The sequence below is a fragment of the Limanda limanda genome, chromosome 3 (assembly GCF_963576545.1).
Source record: "Limanda limanda chromosome 3, fLimLim1.1, whole genome shotgun sequence".
Classification (NCBI taxonomy): domain Eukaryota; kingdom Metazoa; phylum Chordata; class Actinopteri; order Pleuronectiformes; family Pleuronectidae; genus Limanda; species Limanda limanda.
The window spans coordinates 29,428,598-29,446,106 of record NC_083638.1 but is presented as its reverse complement, the minus strand read 5'-3'; the positions used below and the strand labels follow the sequence as shown (position 1 = coordinate 29,446,106).

Sequence of the window (17,509 nt, the reverse complement as noted above, 5' to 3'; positions counted from 1 at the left end):
AGTTTGGGGACCAGTCAGGAGATTTTCATGGACAAAGATAGTGTAGCGTATGACCCCCCTGTCACCAGTCAGTCATGTAGTATCACAAGACAGCAAGTTGTGCAGAGCTTTACATTGAGCCAGCAACTTCTATAATGCCCTTAATACAAGTAAAAAGTGCATAACCATTAAAAATGTAACAAATAGGCTTTTGGGCTGACAGCAGTGCTATATATGATCCATGAAGTGGAGATCAGAGATATGACTGAGGACCGGAGTGTTCAATCTGACCAATCGAAGGAAGGGAGCATCAACCACTGGCCCCGCCTCCAATGTCCCAAAATTCCACTAGACGAGCGAGCAGCTGTCGGGGGAGTTGAGCAGTTGAAAGTAGGGAAGTGCAGGTCTAAGCTCTCAGCTCGCAGAAACACAGTTGTGCACGTAAGGCTAAAACGCTCCCTCGCGAATATGCTCCTGTGAGGGGATGGTTCATAGATAGATGGTCCCTGATGGTTCATACAGATTTTGACACTAAATAAACACCATGCAACTATTTCAGTCTCACTATTAGTGCAAATCTAAAAACATCCGCTCAACGTATAATTTAACTTGCATCCCGCCTGCCATCACATCACAGTAATGCTGAAATGTGTGCATGGAACCTATAATTAACCAGCACAGTCTTGACTAAAGTATTACCATGGAGCACAGGAGACACTGCACCTCTAGGTATGACTTGGATGTATGACTGAAAATAAACTATGCTTATTATATTTTGTAGAATCATATAACATGAATATTTTAACAAACTAATATCTGGAGCTGAGTGTGTATCCTTCCTTACCTCAACCATATACTATATCAATAAACCACTTAAGCTTTGTTGTTGTTGCCATTCAAGCCTCCATTATCCTCTCAATTGTTCTAATGTGATGCAATGACTGATACTGTAATTCTGTTCAGGAGGCAGCAAAAAGCAAGGAGAGGGACATTAAAGCTGATTTAAAGTAGAGAGCCTCTGTAAAAGGTTTACTCTGTCAACAAGATTATCCTTCACAACACAAAAAATCCCCACTGCTGATACTGAACGCTACACACTCAGGGTATTGGGCCAGTAAATCTTTTTACTGAGATCAGTTAAAGTGGTTTCAGACGAATATGTTGGGGAAGGTGGTAAAAGCACCACATCAAAAACTGTCCTCGAGGATAGTTTCACTCATTTGTGATGCAAGACAACAACTGTCTTCAAATAAAAATCATATGTAAGATCACATGCAATATGACCAGCTTACCCTGGCTTCAGAGGGCAGGCACCAGGCTGAGGGGGCCGGCCACTATCAGACAGGAGAGTGGGCACACAAGGGCACGTACCATATCCCTGCCAACTCCTTTCTTCCTCTCTTTCATTATTTCATCTTTCCTTCACCCGTTAGTGCGGAATCTAGCAAACCTCCTCTCATTCTCTTACTTTCCATCTCTCCCTCTCCTCTCTCAGGCTCCTGGTGCTCTGCAGTCCACAGAGTTCCAGAGCGGAGCAGTTGAGGACAGATCGGTTCAGCAGGACATGTTTCAGCCCGAGGCCAGAGTAATGATGGAAAGCAGACCAGATGCATCAATGCCTGAAGCGGTCAGCCGCTGTTCTCCCTCACTTCCCTACAAAATGAGGAAGTCACTGGGAATCCCACAGCAGTCAGTCCATACAGAAATGTCTATTCAGAATTGAAAAAAGCCAGAGTTCATGCTTTCAGAATGCAAATGCAAATGTGCAGTTGTCATTTACTTCGAGAATTGTAATGCTCTTGTGCAATCAATTCCGGATGAGGGCATCCCATAACAACCCAAGCAAAAAAAAGACTAATCTGGAGGCCCTAAAAGGAAACGATCATTTTCACTGCAACATTCACAACTATTACCAGCCACACAGCAACTGTCAATCAATACAATTAACCCCAACAGTTATTCAGCAGCTTCAATGCATGTTCAGCTCAAGGATGTTTCGGAGTAGTCTGGGATTTTAAGTCCCTGTGTGTTTTTTTCATTATTTGAAGGGTAATGAGGACAATTCAACAGCTTTCTCCAAACTGTCTACGACCCTACTGGGTCCACAATTCAGTTCCAGAAAGTAAGTAACAATAGCTGCAAATACAGCAGGTCAAAATTATCTGTGCTGCTTCAGAAATTTTTTAAATTGATAGAGGAATTCTTAAGTCGAGGACCTAGAGATATATCGTTTGTGTGCTGTGCAGACTGTGTAAGACAACGAGACAACCTTGTAATGTTGAAAGAGTTTTGAAGGCTGTCCAGTCGCTGAGTTGACCATGGAAATGTAACTTGAAAAACAAACCTCTGCTGCACTGCTCATGCTGTCCAGGCCCTCGCTTGCTCGCACCAGCAGCAAGTAGCGATGCTGGTCACTCTCGTAGTCGATAGGGCGGGTCAGACTGATCTCACCCGTCTCCGCTGAGATGGAGAAGAGACTGCTGGGATTAATGAGGAGGCTGTAGCTGATTGGTTTGTTCTGGAAGGACACCGCAGGTGTGACCAGGAAGCTGGAGAGACACAGAGACAAAGTTCGATATTGACTGAAGGTGCAGTAGCAGGGCTGGGACAGATGAGTGCAAAGTATATTGTAGTCTGTTTAAATGGATGTCTTCCAAACATGTTTTTGTTAGAGTGATGCTGCGAAGAATTGTGTGTTTTGGCCATTTGCACTATGGGAGATTATCCATAACCCTAAGTAAGGAGCCTGTAGGTCACAGGGGCAACAATCTAATGTCATTCTGTATTGCAATAATAAGGATAATTTTTCACATGTGTATATAAAAATTCTGAAATGTTATCATCATTACATTTAAAAAAGAAATAATGACAAGGCTTTGAGAGTAACCACCCTAACCCAATGTTAGTAACAGCTACAGACAAATAAATGACTCTTCAAATTAACTTAGTTTGTGATAATTAAACACAGAATGTCTGCTTGTTGTTTCAAACAGGCCATTACCTGATATGGCCTTATGCTCCATCCACATGAATGCATTTTAGTTTTGAATGTTTTTGCTATTGATACATGGCATCCACTCTTACTTAGTATTCAAGCCCCTTAAATGGAGTTTTATTACCATGCTAGTTGCGATAAGTAAATTATAGGGTTAGATTTTAGTGTGAACATGCAGAGATAAGAGACTTTCGAGAGCTTTTTCAGGAAAATAACAAAAAAAACCAACTCCCAATGGTAAATGCAACCAATGCAACGTGCCATAATATGGCACGCTCATACCAATTGTACATGAATGGTCTTGTGATATGTATTTTCAGACGCGTATGCAGGGACAGAGATTGTTTTGATGCAGAGCTGTAAAGTGTATTCCAGTATGTGTTAAATAGACCTCTGTTGATTAGAATTAGAATAGAATTATAGTGGCTGTCTGTAGACGAAAAAGTGCAGTAATGTACTGAGATGAGTACATTTTTATACAGCAACATGCCTGGAGGGAGAGGTATGAACAATACTGTACAGTGTCCACTAGAGTAGCACTAAATACACTAAGGGGTTAGGGTGGGGGCAGTTGTCCATGAAATCCTCAGCTGAGTTGATGTCTGTTATTTATCACGGAGCTGTACACAATTTCTCTGATGAAATCAGCGTAAACAACAGACTGGAATATCCACTCTGCTGGTTTGCCAAATGTGTCAGTAACACTAAAGAAGCTGGAGGGGGTGTCATTGGTAACGAGACCAATTCAAGGACACCAGTCCTAACTGTACCACTTAACTCAGACCTTAGTGTGTGTGCAGTTGTGTGTGTATAATACACACTGTACAGTATAATGTGTGAAAGACATGCACACACTGATGACACGGTGATTTCCCTTCAAGACGAGTGCAGAGACCATGTATTACATCCACCACTGCATCCATTACTCAACTTTCACAATTAAACATAGTGCAAGTGTGCTCATGTGTGTGTGTAGATCAATACATGAGGGCAGGGCTGTTACTCATCCAATGCATATAATAATACTCATGGCTCAGTGTGTCGTGCTTATACTACTGAAATCAATTGTAGCGGTCTGTAAAACACAAAGATGTGCTCGCACAGCCACAGAGAGAAAAGAAATATTATGCGGGCCCATCAAATATGTATGATGAATTCATCTTTTCAAACACATATGCAATGTAAAATTAATGCTCATCTGAGTAGATATCAATCACGTCTGTGGTAGAAAGACGTGTCTGAGAGAAACCAGTGTGTCTTTCATCTGTATACACCACTTCAAGGGGGATTTCTAGTGAGGAGATTTGGGTTAATAAATGATTCTTGTGTGTGTGTGTGTGTGAACTCACGGCTGTCCTTCAGGGGTGTTTTCGGGTAACGCAATAGTAAAGGAGGCGTTTGAAAACTGTGGCGGCCTGGCTCCAGCAACCACGGAGACCCCAGCGGGGGCACTGCGGCTGCCCAGCCGGTCGGCAGCCACGACTGTCAGCAGGTACTCCCTGTCCCGCTGCAGGGGGAGGCCTGTTGTCCGGACCTGGCCGTTCTTCCTGTCAACTTCAAATCGACCATCACCGCCTGCAGAGAACAGGCGTTTCATTACACATTTCCAACACCTTCTTCACACAAGAAATTTACAAGATTCATTGGACATTATACAGAAAGCAGATCAAAAATGAGATATACATCTGTGATCTATATACAAATAATACACAGAAATAGAAAGTAGAACGTAAATGGAATAAAAAGTAAATAGTCCAGGTTCAATATAACCTTTTATGTATAATAGATTAATCAACACGTCGGCAGGGCTGATAATAACTTCAGTTACTTGAAAGAATCACTGAGAGTATTATTTTATGATGCAAGTGTATCCGTGTTGAACTTCATCTTTGTTGTCCAGACTCACTTCACACTGCGAAGGCTTTCAGCTTAAAAGTAGAGACATACCAACCCCTGGACAGTCTCTCTCCATTACAGCTCAGAGTCAAGCAGTGACTACATGGCAAGAGGGTGTGTGTAACCCTCTTGCCTTTAGGAGCTGTCAAAAATAGTGTAAAATCTTGTTGAGCATGCGCCGGCCGGGTGATAAATGTGGCTGGACGGTCAGTTTTCATAGTTGATGAGATGTGAAATGCAAAGAGCAGAGCAACTGGAAGTAGGATGTTAAAATCCGTGACCTGTATGGTATATAACAGGTAGTGATAAGACTTCCATCCAAACTACACTGTGTTTGCAAAAGCTATCATTTGTTTTTCTTTGGAGTGAACTGACCTGAATAGGGGGGCTTCCTTCAGCCACAAAAAGAACTGAGCTCAGTGCTCAGAATTGTCGCAAAAAAGCACTGTGAGAGGTGAGATTAAACCTTTAATGTACGAAACATCAATTCAAACCGGAGAAAAGTTGAGTCTAGACGCTAACATCAATGTTTATGTTTATTTTCCCTGTAATTTCTTTTCTCAATTTCTTTTTCTGTCGGCCCCACAGGGGGAACATTTTAAGATGGTCTTTTTATAGACAGTAGTTTAACAGATTCTAAGAAGAGCAGAAGAAATCAATGTGTGACAGACGATAAGAAAAGAAATCACATTGTGCAGTGGAGAAATTACTTTGACATTACATTAAAAAAATAGCTCCATGTGCATGAACTCCAAATTCAGGCTCAGCAGAGGCTTGGATTTCCGGGAGCAGTAGGAAGAGACTCGATTCTACATCATGATCAGGTATGCTTCAGGGACTGATATCTATGTGTGTGTACAATTTGACTGTTGGGTCTTGGTGGTCTGCCAGTCAATGCTTTTTTTTGTTTTGTTTTTCCAGTCAGCACACAGGTACTTCTGGGGACACTTTCACCCTGCAGTGGCTGCAAAGTGAGTCCTTCTCACTTTGACGCTGCTCTATGGGATAAAATCATTCTACCACGTTACATCATCCTGTGAACTTGATGAAGGTGTCTGCAAGATGGCAGCTGTGGATCTGGACCAAGGGTGAGAAGGAGAAAGCCACTTCTTTCAAAGTAGTCTCTGGTTTTACTTTTATATCCGGTGTCGGCAAAAATACAGTTTCACAGTTTTTGATCTTTCATAAATTTAGTTGGCAATATTAAGCTTGAAGGGATAACTTGGCTCGTAACTGAAACTTTGTGAACGCTCAAGGGTTCTGTGTATAAAATCAGTTTGCTTACTTCAGCATGATAACTGCTTGAATGAATCTAAACATATGTGTATTTAATTAAAAACCCATGTCATCGAAGTTTAGATGTTACAGTTTCAGATTAAAACTCAGTGGGTGAAATATTGCATAAACGGCACGGGCGTAAGAACTCGCTCTTATCCATGCATGCATTCTAATGCCTGTGAAGCAGCATGAACAATAAGAACTTACCTTGTCTTTGAAAAGTCATGTTAAACCATCACACAAGCAAGGGAAAAGAAGAAAGAAATAACCTACCATCTGACAGGAAGTACTCCACTTCACCATTGTTGCCTTCATCCCCGTCTTGGGCATGGAGCTTGTAGACAAGCGAGCCCGCAGGGGCATCAGGTGAAACCACAGCAAGGTAGGGAGCAGGAACCATGCTCCAGTCTGGGACATTGTCGTTGACATCTGTCACAGTCAACTCCACTCTGATGAAGTACCACTCTGAACCTGGGGAAGGAAGAACAGTAGAAGAGAGTTTAGAAAGGGTCAGAGTTTGGAAAGGGTCATCAAGGTGCTAAATGTAAGGAAATACTTTTTGGGTGTCTGGGGTTAAGATTATAGGATGCATCACGGCCATGCACAAGTATTGGTCAGGAACATTTTTAACTGAACAGTTTTTTATTTTGATCTGTTGGAAGGACAAAACAAGCAATTTCCCAGCACCGTCATAGACATTGACATTTCCTGGACATCACGCACTAATGGTTTCATCGAGAAGCTCACTCACAGATAAGTTAAAGATGAAAAATAACTAATGCCCTGTTCAATCTGTGGTGTTCTGGATTGGCTGCATGTTGAATAAGGCGAGGCTCCAATACACTTTCACCCCATATAAATAATGGTCACTCCTGCTGTTTCAGATTATTAAGCTACTGGAGAACTGAGGTTTGTGCAACAAATGATCAGGCAAAGTAGACGCATAAGAGAAAGAGGTGAGGAGATGCAGCTAGCCCCTAACCCGATGAAATATAAAGGAGAAATAGTATGTGCTCAAGCCATGCAGTACTTGTCTTCTCTGCAACTCTTATTTGGTTATTTGGTTTTAAATTACACTGTCTTCTCCCGCATGTAATTTCTTCCCTGAAAGTGTCACATGGACACCAGAAATATGGCGCCACTTACTGCACTCGTATAGCCAACAGCAATTATACTAGCACTAGGAAAACTCATCAAGGTTTCACTCAAACCTTGAGACAAAGAAGTTGCTGCACAGCAGTGTTAGCTGTTTGCAGCAGGGGAGCGCCGGAGTAATTTCAGTGCGCAACTCATTAGATGGCTCTCTCAGTTGTCAGTTTTGGTACTTGTTGGGAGGAGAAATGGCTGATTCTTATATGGAATAGTTACAATATACAATCTTATCTCTGTAATTGTGCTGCACTGATTCACCATGGCTGGAACAGCAAGTCCAGATGATGAATTTTCTCCACCTTTACATTGTACTCTCTCCGGCTGTAACAAGCGGCCCTTGTAGGGAAATGAGAAAGGGCCTTTGTGTGAATGACTGTACTGTAAATGATGGAGGGATGTAAGGTGGATAGGAGGAGAAGAGCAGGAGGGGGAAAATAATATTTTCAGAGCAAGGGCAATCAAGTAATACAGAGCACAGCGAGAAAAAGCAGCAAGGAGAATAAGAGCTGCGCATCGCATGAACAGGATTAAGAGTGAAACGCAGAGGCTGAGAAATGACCCTGTGGTTGTTATAGAAACAGCAGAACAATGAAAAGTGGAAGATGGCAGAATTAAGAAGAGAAAGAAAAAAAACAAGCAAGCAATTGCATAAATCAATGGCATTAGAGAAGAGAGAGAGCGAGGGAGCATTACAAAGAAAAACCATAAGCGGACATCAAAAGAAGACGGAAAAGCGGAATTAACCATCCACATCTTACAAAACATATAGCACTGCACTTAACTCTGGGGTTGAACCAATGTATTTGTTGATGATCTTTCTCTCTCTCTCTCTCAAACTCTCTCTCACTCTGTCTCCCACCCTCCCTGTGGTCGTAACAGATTCAGAATTAATTGGCAAAAGGACAATGTAGCTTTGGGGAAGAAGGGACGGCATTACCCAGACAATAAATCACGGGGCTAATATACAGAGCGCTATGCCAAAATGCATCACACACACACACACACACAGACACACACACACACACACACACACACACATACACACACACACGCACACACACTTTCTTTCTCACTAATAACGATCATCAGTGGATTAGTGGATAATGAAGGACAATAGGGAGATACAGCTTGATGCTATTGCCATCCCTCACACTAATGCTCCTCATTGGATTTAATGATATGTCTCAATCCCTAGAAACAGTCGGACCTGCAATTACTAACTAGTGATACAGAAGGCTTTTTTATGGCCACAGACCTCAGTTGCTCAAATAGATTGCAAGAGGGACCATGGTTTCTCACAGCGTTCTCGTTATCTTGTTCCCAGAGCACATGCAATGTGTATGAAGTCGTGAAACCTCATCCTCAAACACCTTTAATGAAAAAGTGAAGGTTGTGTGTGCTGGTTTTTATTCATGGTAATTGATTTTTTGTGTCACGATCGGAACTCTTACTGTAGTCAAGGCTGAAAAAAAGCAGCATTTCTCTTTTTAAATTGTCTGATGAAATACATCAATATTCTATTTACAGGAGATGTTCTAATTGTCAGCACAAAAAAAGCAGTGGCACTCTAGTCATAACACTTTATAATGTCTAATAATTATTAAAAATTATGTCATTAGTTTTATCAGAACCTCTGTTGCCGATTCAACTTTAGGTTTCATATTTTGTCTCCAGGTCACATTGAGTTAACCCCAAAAGAAAGATATTTCTGAATATGATATGGATACCAATAAAGTGACTGTGTATAACAATATTTGAGGCAATACGCTAATATCGTTCCAGATGATTAACTGGGCTGGCAGAAGTCAGCCTGCGTCATGTCTGCAAGAGCAGAGCAGAGCAATAGATACAATCTTTTATCAAAGTATGTATGCATTTATATCTGTAGAAATATAAACCATCAAATTCAGAAAAATAATCTATCAAGAGAGCAGAATTACATGAGAATTTTCATTGGGGGATTTAATTCCCATTAAATCAAATAACAGATAAATCCCACTAGTTTGTGGGCTAAATACAACCAGTGACATTTAAATCTTACACTGTACGACACTGACTTGATAACTATACTGTGCAACTCTATGTCATATCATTTAAATATACTGTTTGACAATTTAAGAATAATTTGTAGCACAAAAGACCTTTGTCATGATGAATGGCAGCTTTTGCAGCTTTCACTTTGTTCCAGTTTTTCACTCGTCTGAATTTGTAGAGCCATGTAATTGGTCTTCTGGCAGCGCATTGGACAGCAGATCCACTTTTCTTCCACCACAAATACTTCATACTATGAGAGTATTCCGCTGATTTAATATTAAAGTACTATAATATTGTTGGACAATATCAAAACCGATGCAGAACAAACAGATATTGTGTCTTTTGTTATTCCATGCAGTCTTCTTTCTTCATAAAAAAAAGCAACATCTGGGGACCTTACAGATTCATTTCGCTCAAGCTGATGCTGAAGTATCAAGCTTTCGGCAACAAATCAGATTCCATGCCACTTCCCCCACTGCCACAAAAGGCTTTATACAACTTTTTACATGAAGTTACGGCTGCAACCGAGCTTTATTTTCATCCCCATTCAATCTGTTCATTATTGTCTTGATTGTTTGGCATGTATAAATTATAAAAGTGATTATTTAATTATTATAGCAGATACCAATGAATTGATCAACAAGTCATTTAGTTAATTACGGCAGCTCCACATGCAGCTGTGTTCTCCAGATAAGGCAAATGCAGTGGAAAGTGAATTCGAAACAAAGGTCTGATCTGTTCATCCCCCTCAGCCTACGAAGAAACACTTGACTCTTTAGGATATGAAACAATGAGATTTATAGAAAATGCAATCTTGCGTTTGAGAAGCATGAGTCCTAGTCAATACAGCTGGAAGCTCACAGAACGTTCAGCACAATCGCAGTCTCATCAAAGATGTTACTATTAATGACCTGTCAATTACCAGGGGCTAAATATAGGACTATCATACTGGAGTCAGAGTTTGGTGTCGTAAACTTAGATGGGGAGGAAATAAGGATAAGGACAGACAGCACAACACCAGCAGCAGTTATTAGTCCTGAAAAACAAAAGTTGACACAAAAGCATTACGTACTGGAAATGGGCAGATTCTCCTGTTAAGACACATCGCACTACGATAGACTGGGCAATAAATCAAAGAAATAGGATTGATTATATTTACATACAATTCCTGCATGTAGAAGCATTGTCCTTTTAAAGAATGGCAAGCTGGCATTTCCGATCCACAGTGTCACCACCTTCGCGATTCTTAATTCAAATTCTTATTTTATTCTGAGAAAGAAAAAAGAAAGTCTTCCATATGTAGCTCTAGGAGGATTTATGACATTGCACTTCCATTCATGATTAGAACTGTGATAACTTTTAAAAAAGGAGAATAGTTAGGTTGCATTGAAGAGGTTGGAAGGGAGATGAGCGGAAAGAGCTTTTGCTCACCCAGTTGACCCTAAACAATATGTGCGTTCTCATAACTCTGTAGTGAAGCTGCAGGCTAAATGCTTTTTACTGTTTCCTTTGATGGAATTGCATTCTTATTTTTCACTTGTGGATGTCAAACTTACTGTTTCTTACTTATCTTCTTAACACTTCATATTTTGTAGCGTGTACACAATAACCTCCTCGTATGTGAAGGCTACATAACTGTGACAAATGTTACCACAAGCCTGTACGAAGCTAAAAGGTTTAGTCAACAAAGAGATGATTAGATATTTAACTGTATTGTTAGAAGGTAAGTTTCATCATCAATTTCTATATACTACCAAGTATAGTCATCTTTCCTGTCAGTAAAAATGTACTTTTGTGTCACCTTTGACCACCTTCTGTTTCACTCGCCTGTCGATTACTCTTTGCATGAAGGGTTTCTTCCACAGACCTCTCTGAAAAGCCAAGGAACCTACCAAACTCCTCTACTACTATTTATTTTTTCCAAAATGTCCCTCTTCAATCACCCAAATATCCTTTTAGAAACTGTGCTTCAAACAAACCCATAGTCACGTCATATTTTCTGGAAAACTATTCTACCTTTCTTACAGGCCAAGTGTTAAGGGGTTGAACAAACAGGAAATGGTTAATTTATCCAGTGGCAGAATGGTCTCCATGCAACCTGGTCCTGCACAGTGCTGAAGCCGGCGGTGGGCACAGCCACAGCGGCGGGTGTGCTTTGCTATAAATAAAAATACCGAACCTAACAATACGCACAAAGAGCTGATATGATAAGTTGATTGATATATTTGCTGATTGAGAGAAAAATGGGATCCGACTCTGTGACCTGTAGCAGTGCAACAAGTTCTCCTTCAGATAACGTGTCCATCAGGTAATGTTCATTAAAACATCAGTAATTTCTATCGTTGAGATTCACTGAATAATAGTAGCATTATTCACTGGGATGTTTTTACTTCAGCTGTTACAGCTACTGCAGCCTCAGCAGTCCAGCTCCCCCAGTGAGGCGCAAATTAAAATTTTCCCTAGCGACCAAAGGAAAGGGCAGTGATGAAACAAGTGGTGAGAATGTCATGGATGAGGGATCAAGAAGGAACAAGATTCTTAAATATCAAGTATTGTTGAAATTTAAAACCCCTGCTGAGTGAAATATAAACAAAATATTTTTAAATAGATGTCTTCACTCCTACACTACAAACTTTAAACTGATTTAGTGAGAGATAAGGATTTGAAATAGAAAAGCAGATTTAGAACTGGATTCGGATTCAAAAGCTCCATTCATTTGTTGGCAGTAAATTTAACGCTTCATTGCAGTGTTGGTTTTACCATTGTGAAGTGTGTTAATTTGGTGGTGATCTTTATAATTACTGGATAAGCCATAAATTCCTATCCTGTATTCTACAACTGTTATTTCATTTAAAGAACACCTGTATTTTTACCAATTATAAGGATTCGGAAACATTCATTAAATGCTTCTCTAACTTCAGACCAATCCCTATCAAATGTTTTGTTTCACATGCAATTCAAATTTAACTTGATTGTTCAGCATATGTGATGCAAATTTTAAAGTGCAGAGCTATTTGCAAAATGGGTCCCTTGACTAAGCCACAGATATCAGACACTAGAGACACTACTGTGTTCTGGCATGTTAAGGCCTCGAACCAGATAACTTAAAAAGTACGGTTTCATAAATAAATTCTATTAAATAGACGAAAAAAAAGAAAACAGTAAAAATAAATAAGAACCTTAAAATAAATAACTTGACAAACTACAAAATCTGATCAGTAATTTGTGTAAGGTGTGCAAACTCTCACCACACATTTGTATTAGCGAGTTAGTGATTTTATGAAATTAGATCTTTGTTCTGAAAGTTTTCCAAATGTTACTTGTAAGGTGTTATTCCAGCTGCTGTGTGTTGATGCCTGATCTATTTTCGGTGACACCAAAGACTTAGATCTGAACTTTATCTCTTTGATGCTTTGTTTGCTTCCTGTAGCACGTTCCGTACTTTAAGTCTGCTGCTGAGATGATCTGATGCACACACGTGTCTTCTCTCATCGACACGCTGCGTGATGTCTTAATCTGGAACAATAAGCAGTATTCGACCAGAGGTCATTCTGGATGAGAGCAAATATACTACATGTACATGTCATCTGAATCTGATGATACCGCAGGTGCAAACAATGCATGTGTATGTGTGCATGAATTGACTTTCAAAAAGAAGTGAACTGCTTTATAAAAAGATGGAGAATGTTTGAGAAAATGTTATTTGATATCTACTTTTAGTTTTGCTCATGTACCATCCACTAACATGGAGGAGGCAGGGTTTATGACTTCTGCTAAAGCCAGCCACCAGGCGGCAATCAAGATGCTTTGTCTTCACTTTCTTTGGGGGGGGGGGGGGTCATTTATTTATATATAGAGTCTATGGCTTATCCTTACTTACTCTATAAGTGCCTTGAGACAATGTATTCTGTCATTGAGCTCTATGTAGAGCAAATAAAACGGTACATAAAATATCTCTGTGGGGATATTGTTTTGCAGTGGGATGCTTTATGAAGCCACTTACAGTATGAGACGGACATGAGTATACTCTGGATGGACAAGTAAGTGCCCAGCTGCTTCTATTATCTCAAACAAGTGCACAGGTATGAGTCATTGGACTCCTACAGCAAAGTGCAGATGGACAATGCCAGTCAGACGGGGCCTTTGCAGGTACATGTAAGTACTCTGTTTATGAGCAAACCAAGCAGAGAAACTTTTCTTGCCATTGTTTGATAGATGCTGTTAGTGCTGTATGTGGGTGGCTGTGGCTCAGGGGTTAGAGCGGTCGTCCTCTTACAGAGCCCATTCGTCCCCATTCCTGATGCCAAAGTGTCCTCGGGCAAGATACTGAACCTCAAATTGTCCCTTCTTATAGAGAAAAGTGCTGCACATAAATGCCCTGTATGAAAGTGTATGTGAATGGGTGAATGTAAAACTGTACTGTAAATAGCTTTGAGTGGTCATCAAGACTAGAAAGGCTCTATGTAAAGACAGACTATACAGACCATTTATGTAAATGCATGTTCGAGTCTCTACGTAATGTGTCAACATTAAGTGTGTGTAGAATGTGTAAAAGTGAGCACACACGTGTCTGAGTACCAGACAAGGTGTTGAAGCTTGAGGATATCAAACAGGAAGACACTCTGTTAACGGCTGATGAATCAAACACGGACTCGTTGCCCTTTGTTCTCAACCCCAATCAGCACCTTTCTACCTCTTCGCCATCTCATTTTCTCATTCTCTCACTCAGAGTACTGAAGGCGTGATGTGGAAAACCCCCCACCTTCTTTCTCTCTGTCTTATTTGGCATTAATATGCAGCACTATTATTTTAGCCTGTGGAAAAAAGACTCTGTATATCTAACAACACCTTCTCTGTTATTGTTCATGCACCTAAATCTGTCATTATAACTTTAAACAAACACCCAAAATCAGTTGCCACTTGCCTTTTAAACATAGTCATCTGAAAGGCTTAAGTCTAAATTAAGGATTAACAAAGGAACCAAGTCTAGGATGGTTTTTCCACCAATGAAGTCAAACTGACATATGGGCACAACACTGAAACTGGAGATCTACATCTTTGGAACTTGAGCCCCTTTCTTTACTGTTCAAAAAATCCACTAACCCATTAACACATTCAGTCTGAAATGGGGATTGATACAATTGGCATTCACTCTCAGGTTAAATTACTTTGAAGAAGACACTGGTTTTCATTAGCTTCAACCTCCGTTTCCATCACTTTATTACTTTTTATCAGTTTCCATCATCTGCTGTAATGGAAACATGACACCCAGGTGAACATGTTTATTAACATGCCTGTAGTGTACAGGTTTACGATGCTTCTTTATGACGCACATTGAACTTCAGGGTGTTACAAGTGTAAAAAGCCATGTATGTTTGTGTATTAATTATTTTTCACACTTTGGGAACAACATGAAGCTGTATCTTCATATTGTGCAAGATGCAACACCTGCAAGACAGCAAGGTTTCTGACACGTTGGTTTACTTCTGTATTTGTTACTTCGAGCATTGACTCAACAGGGTTACAGAATGATAGGAAAACTCCTCCGCTGGCAATTGGGAAGGACTCAGTCTCCTTTTTGGTGGGTTTACCAACTTTAAAATAAACCTCTGTATACCTGCTAACACGTGAAGGCACAAAACAAAGGGTAAGGAATAAGGGGCAGTGCCAAAGGGTGAAAGAGGCTTCTGCAACTGCGGCTGCGGCTTTTCACGCAGTTGTGTCGACGGACTCGTTTTAATTCATGGTTCTCCAAGGGTTGTGTGTGTTGCAAAGCAATTCACCGCCAGAACACTAGTCGGAGTAACGTTTTTTGTCGAAGACGACCTTAGAGACACCTTCTTTGTGTGTGGCAGTCGTCGTCGACTGTTTATTTTCATCGCCACTGTGGCTCCTCATAGCCTTTTTCTGGCGGACAAATTTGTCCCATATCTAGGTAACCCTGAGATGTGAAGAAGAGAAGCGAGAAAGTCCTGGAACCTAGACAACAAAAGCAGAGCACCACACCCTCCCCTCCATATATGCAAAATGTGCGAAATTAAATGCTTTGAGTGGTCCACTTGTAATCCACTTGAAATCTGTCTGGACAGCTGTTAATACCAGGTCTGAACATGGCCTTTGACAGTGGACCTGTCTGTCATTGTCCCCGTGGCTACAAACAACATGTTTTGTTGATGATGTTAACCTATTTGCATATTGAGTGATATTGAGTGTTACTTGAGACACATATGCAGAAAGTATGGCTGCACGATGTGACATGCGATAAATTAACAAATGCTTAAGTATATGATGTTAAGTCTTTCTGCTCTGGCTTCACTGCTACATACAGTAAGTGAGTGGTCTATGCAGACACTGCAAAAAATTAAAAACAAAGTGAAAAGTTATATTTTACAATTTTTTTCAGGCTGTCTAATTTACTGCTCCTCTCTGCGTCTTTATTATTCACGCTGCGGACTGCCAACTGAATCGAGTCAAACCGAGCGTGCTGCCAGTCTGAAGCAAGCAGCGGAATCAGTGTTTGTGTGCTATTACCTTTCTCTCAGGTTCTGGGACTATCAAAAAGAAGCTACACAATTCTTTATGTTAATCAACCATTTCTAGACATCAATTTGGCCTGGTGACAAACAAGATCACTAACAGTTTCCACTGTACTGGAATTAAGCGGGGAGGCGGAAGCGCCATTGAATTATGATGGAGGGCAGTGTCTAGGGCAGCAGGACTCCATCTGAATGGTCAAATATATTGACATGCAGAGCATGAATGCATGACACATGGACGGCCATTTATCGCAGTTCAAGCAGTCTTTTGCATAACATATAAAGAACATGTTGATATTTTGATAATGGTACATTTGTGGTATATTGTGCAGCCCTAACAGAAACTATCTAATGTAACGTGTGAACTGGCATACCTCAAGCTGTCCACTTGTAATTGAATCAATCAAAACGCTTGATAATGCGAGGCATGAACAGGGCCACAGCAATATGGAGGGTGGCTTAATGCTGTTGCCACTGCACTGCAGATAAAAGATACAATACAATTAGCAGGCTTTTCAGCAGGAAAACTGCCAGCTCAGGGAAAAGGTGGGAACGTTGCAGCATGTGTGAGAAAGCTGACCAGAAAACAACTTGTGAAACCATAATCAACCCCCACAGAGGAGACAGCTGAACAACAGAATACAGGGGGGGGGGGGGAACAATCAACAGCAACACCAAGTCAAAAGCCGAACACCTTAAGATAATCCTCTTCCAACAAACACCACTTCAGGACCTCCAAAACCAACACAACGAAAAATCAACAAATTGTGCACCTCATGGACTCATTTGAGCCATATGTGGAAGAGAAATAATAGCTGTGTTATGGAGCTGCTGACAGAGGACATACTGGGGTCCCCTGGTCACATAATCATCCACACTGGACATACTGGCACAAACAACATGAGAACACAGGTAGCTTTACCAAGTGAGTGGCAGAAAAAGTTTCCGCCCCATTACCTGACACAAAAGTAGTTAACTCTACTCTCCTACCTTTGTTTACTTGTCTCCCCACACCAAGTTGGTCCAAAACAACCCATACAACCAAAAGCAGATCCTCCAAGCCACAGTCCCAACTTGTGCAAAGACTCTGAAGAACGTTCCCCATGCTACTGAGGAATCCATAGAAACAAACTGCTTTTTAGAAAACACTCCAAACAAACAGAAACATGAGGACCTTCCCATCTTAAATGCGGATGTGAACCACTTTTCCATTCTCTTTGGACGAAAAAAGAAAAGAATAATGAGCAAAATCTCAGCCCCCTAATTGACATCCAAATGAACAAAACAAAAGCAAATAATTTTCCTGCTTTGCTGACTTCAAAAGAGCTTTCGACTCAATTTGGCACGCTGTATAAATTGTAAGAATGTAGAGCAGTGAATCTTACAAGACAAAAATTATGGCATGGCCAAAAGAAAGCACTGCTCCACAAAAGCTATATGATTATATTACCTCCACACTAACTTTAAAAAACCTTCAAACGGGCTGCAAGATACAGCAAGAGGCACTACTTGGTTATCCAATTCTAATCTGAATTACAATATTAAACTCCCTTATAGATTCTCTTTCACTTTATCATTCCAAGGTTTACAGTCCGAGACTAATACCAATTATAGACTCTATTGCAAATGTCCATGTCCA

The 17,509-nt window shown here is 40.6% G+C and overlaps 1 protein-coding gene across 1 annotated transcript in view; it reads right to left on the bottom strand.

The window, feature by feature from the left end:
• Positions 1 to 17,509, bottom strand: part of si:ch211-186j3.6 (neural-cadherin) — a 295,947-nt gene that overhangs the window by 201,160 nt on the left and 77,278 nt on the right. Inside the window, exons 2-4 of the mRNA XM_061068864.1 lie at positions 6,422 to 6,619; positions 4,324 to 4,549; positions 2,324 to 2,528 (exon numbers count right to left, since the gene is read on the bottom strand). Of these exons, the coding sequence (XP_060924847.1) occupies positions 2,324 to 2,528; positions 4,324 to 4,549; positions 6,422 to 6,619 (629 nt within the window). The remainder of the gene's footprint in view (positions 1 to 2,323; positions 2,529 to 4,323; positions 4,550 to 6,421; positions 6,620 to 17,509) is intronic.